General features: G+C 41.5%; 1 protein-coding gene across 1 annotated transcript in view; it reads left to right on the top strand.

Annotated features, from left to right (window-relative positions):
* LRRC3B (leucine rich repeat containing 3B) overlaps nt 1-5,940 on the top strand; it is a 44,066-nt gene extending 38,126 nt beyond the window's left edge. The window contains exon 2 of the mRNA XM_058816869.1: nt 4,761-5,940. Within this exon, the coding sequence (XP_058672852.1) occupies nt 4,926-5,705 (780 nt within the window). The 5' untranslated portion in view covers nt 4,761-4,925 and the 3' untranslated portion in view covers nt 5,706-5,940. The remainder of the gene's footprint in view (nt 1-4,760) is intronic.
* Nucleotides 5,941-6,384: the final 444 nt, after the last annotated feature.

Consider the following 6,384-nt stretch of genomic DNA (forward strand, 5'->3'; position numbering starts at 1 on the left):
GTAACCTTAAGTACAAGCTGTGTGTGCAGTTGCTGAGCATTAGTAGTTAACTGTGACCCCTTTGACATTGCTGGAGTTACAGATGCAATCTTTTTCATCAGTGAGTCCGGCTTTGAAGAGAGAACAGAGAGCTGCTGCTCTGACAAACGGGCAAAACAAGTGAGGATGCTGTGTGTGAGTCTGGGGGCTCTTGTGTTGGAATATACCTGTGTGATCCTGTTCTACAGACCTAATTTGTGGCCCTCATTATGTGATTTACGACAGGAATCTTCCCATAAAACATCTATATTAAATACATTAGGTCATGGTTTTGTCATTATGTGTGAGGTCTTGCTTGATGAAGAGCTGTCAGGAGAAGGATAATTGTCTTGATTTTTCCTCAAAAAAAATGTTTGGGAGTTTACCTGACGCTGTCTGAGAATTCAGGCGAAATTCCAAGTTGAAGTATTGTCCTACTGGAACAACTTAAACAAAGATATTTTACTGTCACAGGTTATTTTTGTAGTGCTAGGAAGTAATTTTTGAAGGACCCTACTAAAATGTAGATACACAATGCCTGGAGAAGCCATCTGCTGAACAAATGGGAGTAAATCCCTCTCTTGCATCTGAAAGATAGAAATTTGCAGGTAGAGTGTCATCAACAAATGGCACCACTGATTTCACCTGAGGGCTTGGGTAGTTGTGTGTGTTCAACATACTGTAGGCAGAATACCTCTCAAGGTTGGTTGTAGTCTCTGCTTTTGAGTCCTCTGAGAGCAGTGCCTGACACTCAAGTGCAAGGATTTGGTATCTCTGGTCCATTCTCTCCTGTGGAGGCAGGGGGTGTGAGAGTACTTGGGTGATGACCAAAGCTGCCATGTGGACTCTGAAATCAGTCTCAACACTGCAGTAGAAACTCCTTCCCCTACTCAGACATATTGAACTAAACATATATGATGGGGTGTCTTTTTCTGCATCTTTTGTCGTCTTAGTATTGCCCTAATCATAAAAACATCTCAGCCTGTGTCATTTTTTGGCTGTTCTGTGTGATGGTTATAGGATTTCCTATCCTCCTAAGTCTTTCTTTGAAGACAAACCAGGATAAATTAATATTGCAGGCAGTCTTGTCCTGGACTTTCTGTGTGACTTTCTTGAGTCTGTGAAGCCTTTTCCATGTCAGTAGTTGGAGGCACCAGTGCTTCCTCACATCAGTGGTTCTTGTGGGGAGAAGTTATTGTTCAATTAGACAATTTAGTAGTGTTGCATTCAGGAGCTGAGATACAGTCTCTGCACCTTGTTTGTAGTAAAGACAAACACTTGCAAGTACCTGACGCCTGAAGCTCAGTAGAAATCTCACTATGTATTAAAAGCAGTGTGTTTTCCCTGAGGATTTCAGGATTTGTACATTTTCCTACATTGTTGGATGTAGGCATTGAGTGAATGGTCTTGGGGGAACTTGAGAAGAGGGAGCCTTGGAAACCTTTAAATTGCAAGACTGTAAAGAGCTCTTCTGTGCAATCTTTTGTCTGTAGTATTATTCCCCTGCAATATTTGACTTGGTGTTAGGCATTCTATGTTTGTACTTGTATTTTAGAAATGTGCACAAAAAGCTTTTTTATACCATAGTGCTGCAAGTGCTCCTGGTATTGCTGTCATTTCCCTGTGCCTTCCTTCACTTTTTAATTTCTTTTTTTCTTTTTGCTTTATTTGCAGATTTATAATTAATTCACATATTTATTTTAATTCTGTGTCTTTCATCCCTTTGTCTGTAGTCATTACTGTGTCTTCTGGTATATCTCTATTGTGTTTGTTCCAACTTTGACACCTTCTTTATTTATTGTGTTCCAAGCAAGAGGAAATTAGATACAGCTCAAGAAGCCACAGATCTTCATACTGGCATTAGAAATATGTGAATTCTAGTTTTCTTTTCTTTTCTTGCAGTCACTATAAGTAAAGAAGGTTCTTGCTCTAAGTTTATTGTTTAAAACAAACCTCAGATATCCCTTCGATCACATATTCTGAAGCAAACAAAGCTCTGTTTATCCTGACTGATGTTCAGTCCCATTGTGTTTCTTCTGGTTAATTTACTGGGAATTTGCTGAGCTTTGTTCTTATTGAGACAAGTTTTGTTGAGTGGGTTGTTAATTGCAGGTTTAAACTTGTATTTGCTCTATTTAGCAACTTAAAACATTGCGAGTTCTTCCCTCTCTATATTAATTTACTTAGTTAGGCCTTTGGAAGAGGCACTGCTTCATTAAACACTATCCTGTTTAGTCTGTAATGACTCTACTTCTTTCTCTAAACACATTAATGCATTAAATAGATTAATTTATCTTCAGTGGGATCAGGATGTTCTACAAAGGGGATTGGGGTCTCTGATACATGGTCTTTGGTGATGTAGCAGTGCTGTGGAGGACTCAGCAGAGTCTACGCTGTATTTCCAGGTTGACTGGGTTTTTTTAGCCTGTAATGAAGCAAATTTGATATTCATTTGTCACACTCTGATGAGAACAGTATCATTTTTGTAATTCTATAAAATGAAACACCCGAGACTACTTCAGGTCTTTGCTCTTTCCCCCCAGTCCCTTCCTGCAGTAGAGCTCCAGTGCCACTGATGGGAAGCCACTGAGTACAAGCAGTAGGTGATGAGATGATGCTCCTTCTGTGGTGATGAGCTGGACCACTCATCTACTCTTCTGGTGCAGGAGCACAGTAGTGAGACACAAGAACATGGAGGGAGAAGAAAATAGGTGCTGTTTTTGCAGGGGACAGGCTGTCCTGCCACAGCACCCAGGGCTGCTGGAGGGAGCAGCAGATTGCCAGTTCTGAGTGCCAGGGGGAGCAGCTGCCAGCTCCAGCTTGGCCTCCGAACGGGCTGCACATTTTAGCAAATACTTAGCGCTTTTGGGCAGGCTGGGAAAAAACAACTTCTGGAGCTTATCCCCTCCTGTAGCAGATTTCTGTCTGGTCTGAAGAGCAGGCACTGCAGTGACCAAAGAACCAAAGGGAGAAATGGGAAGGATGCACCCACCGCAACAGGGTTCTTTCATGTAAACCCTGTTTTTTCCACAGAGGTCATGAAGGATTTCATTGACTTGGGAGGTTCTGCCTCACCTCTCTTTCCTCAAAGGGAACTTTTCATGCTCTGCTTAGTTCCCTTCTAAGCAGTTTCACATTTCCAGGGTTAACTTCACAATTTCTCATTTGGAACAACTACATTTCTTTTCAATTTTAGAGTAGAAGTTTTATGGAATCCAAGTGCAAGCTTTCTGTTTAGGTTCTTGGGCAATCACTGATTTGAACAATAGGTAAGTTGAAGATTAGTGGTGACACTCCAGTAGTTGCAGTGAGAGTATGCTGAGCTTGTGTGAGCATTCCCAAGCCATGGAGTAATCACAAGTAATGTACATGCTGTTAAGATTGGTTTGGGTTGTTTTATTTTTCTTTTCCTGTGGGGTTACTGGCATACTGAGCCTCAGCAGAAAGGGTTAAATAGAACTTGAGCTATGAGTTTGAAATTATGCTTGACACATCCGATCCACATTACTGCAATGTGTCAGTAACTGCAGTTGGTATGTCAGTTCTGCAAGTAAAAAAGTGATTGCAATGCAATTTCTCCTTTTTCATGTAAAATCACACATATCCTCCGTGCAGGGGTTTTCTTGTTCAGTGGGCTACAGTGTGGACTTGGAAAAAAACATAATTCATTTATATGTAAATACAACCTGAAGGCTACACATATCTGAGCTTCTACAAAGACAGAGAGCATGTACATGAAAACAAATGGACCTGTTGTTTTAAATTCATAGTTTACCATAATAGGGGTGGTGGTGGGGAGAAAGGGTTGTCTTTGAAACCATATAGGTCAGCATTTCAGACTTCTGTATTTGTATTCCAATTAAAGGAGAAAATGGAAAAGCTTCTGGATGTTTACTATTTTAAATCCAGCTTGAGGGGGGAGAAACAGAAACAGTATTTTTCATATGTCCTATTAGCAAATCACATGCCATGAATAAGATATTTTAGTGTTTGGCTCGTATATAGGTTTTGTGAGTTTTATTTGTTTTGGAGGTGGGGTATGTGAGTTTTTTGCAATTGTTCCATTTCTTTTTGTTACATGAAAAGAAAATTTTCAAAAAAACTGGAGGTAGAAATTGTGTTTGTGGCTCTCACCAAATGCTGGGAGATACAAGGAATCCAGCATTCTAAAGCGAAAGAGAAGGAGGGGGAGACAAACAAGGAGGTGGCAGGTGATTGTGGTGTTTTGTAGCAGCATTTGCTGTACCTGATTTTTGTTCCTTGATATAGTAAAAATATTTCCTTGCTGAAGTACTTGGATTTGGACTTAAAATAGCATAAATAATTTTGAGATAAGTTCACATTAACCACCACAGATTCCTCACTTAACCCGTCACTGTTGCTGGAGATACAAGTATTAGCTCCTATCGATGCATCTTCTACTTCAGCAAGGGAAAAAGCAGTTTAGTTTTATAGCTGTTTTAGAAGAGTCTGTGATAAAAGCAAACCAGTGCTTTCTCTAATAAGTATTAAAGACCAAACCCATGCAATTTGTAGTAAGTGTACTCTATCCTCTTAAAAATGTCCTGGGGATTTATGCACTAAACTCAGATTAATGCTAATAGGAGTTACTTAAGATAATAAATAATTTCTTTAGCGTGGCATTTCCCTTTACCATCTTTTTATTTCTATTTTTTTTAATGAAAACAAAGTTAGAATTTGAGTTTGTGGTATCAAAAACCTTTTTTCCCTCTTCTCTGTAGGCATGCTTCTAAGAAGGGTATTGACCATGAGGAAGCCCATGTGCTGGTAACCAGTGTTTGCTAATCCTGCCGAAGAAAATGAAGCTACGTTTCAGCTTTGCCGATCCTTTTCCCGCCCTGTCGGCTGAATGAGAAATGGTCGTGTGATTATGCTGACAGCCCAGCATGCATTTGGTAGACCTGTGGTTAACTCGTTCCCTCTCCATGTGTCTGCTCTTACAAAGTTTTGTCCTCATGATACTGTGCTTTCATTCTGCCAGTATGTGCCCAAAAGGCTGCCTCTGTTCCCACTCCGGAGGTCTGAACGTCAGCTGTAGCAATGCAAACCTCAAGGAGATACCCAGAGATCTTCCTTCAGAAACAGTCTTACTTTATTTGGACTCCAATCAGATAACATCTATCCCCAACGAAATTTTTAAGGACTTGCACCAATTGAGAGTACTCAATTTATCAAAAAACGGGATTGAGTTTATCGATGAACATGCCTTTAAAGGGGTGGCAGAAACCTTGCAGACTCTGGATTTGTCCGACAACCGGATTAAAAGCGTGCACAAAAACGCTTTCAACAACCTGAAGGCCAGGGCCAGAATTGCCAACAACCCCTGGCACTGTGACTGCACGCTGCAGCAGGTGCTGCGGAGCATGGCCTCCAACTACGAGACGGCCAACAACGTCATCTGCAAGACTTCTGTGCTGGACGAGCACGCGGGGAGGCCCTTCCTCAACGCTGCCAACGACGCCGACCTCTGCAACATCCCTAAAAAGACTACTGACTACGCCATGCTGGTCACCATGTTTGGCTGGTTCACCATGGTGATCTCCTACGTGGTTTATTACGTGCGACAGAACCAGGAGGATGCAAGGAGGCACCTGGAGTACTTGAAATCCCTGCCAAGCAGGCAAAAGAAACCAGATGAAGCCGATGACATTAGCACTGTGGTATAGTATTCTGAATACAATGACTGCCTTTGTGATGGAAACTAGAGTCGGATGACGCTAAAACCAGAGGTTTACTTCTAACGTTCATTGTAAACATTAAAACTTTTGGGGCTTTTTTTTTTCCTGTTTAACTGAATTACGCCACTGTTGAGCTTTCTAACAGAAAGTTTTGTCCAGGTGGTAAACTTCAATTATTTCTCTGGTAGTATCCTAAAGCAAGTGAATTAATATGTAAACATTAGTTTAGACCCATTCCACTATTTAATAATGAAATTTATTTTTTTAATTTAAAAACCAAATAAAAGCTTAAATTTGAACCATGTAAAGCAGAGTAATTTATTGATCAGAAACCTGTCCAGTGTCAGAGCACTTTTGGCTTGTTCAGTGCCCGTGAGGTAGAGGAGAGGAGTGATGATGAAGTTGTCTGTGAGAGGTACAGGATTGGAGAGTCGCCAAAGGGCACACCCCACCCATGGGTGCAAGGTGAGCAGCTGGTGAATGGTGGCCCATTTTGTGGGCTGCCTGCCACAGCCCACAAAAAAGGGGAAGGGGGCACAGTGTGGGCAGAGCAGAGTGCCCAGACTCTGAGTGTAAGGGTCTGATGCTTGCTTAACCTCTCAGAGGGCATTTTGGCAGTGCTGGGGAGGAGGCAACCTGGAGGAGCTGCACCTCAGGACATCAAAGA

Source organism: Ammospiza caudacuta, chromosome 1 (assembly GCF_027887145.1).
Source record: "Ammospiza caudacuta isolate bAmmCau1 chromosome 1, bAmmCau1.pri, whole genome shotgun sequence".
NCBI classification, from domain to species: Eukaryota; Metazoa; Chordata; class Aves; order Passeriformes; family Passerellidae; genus Ammospiza; species Ammospiza caudacuta.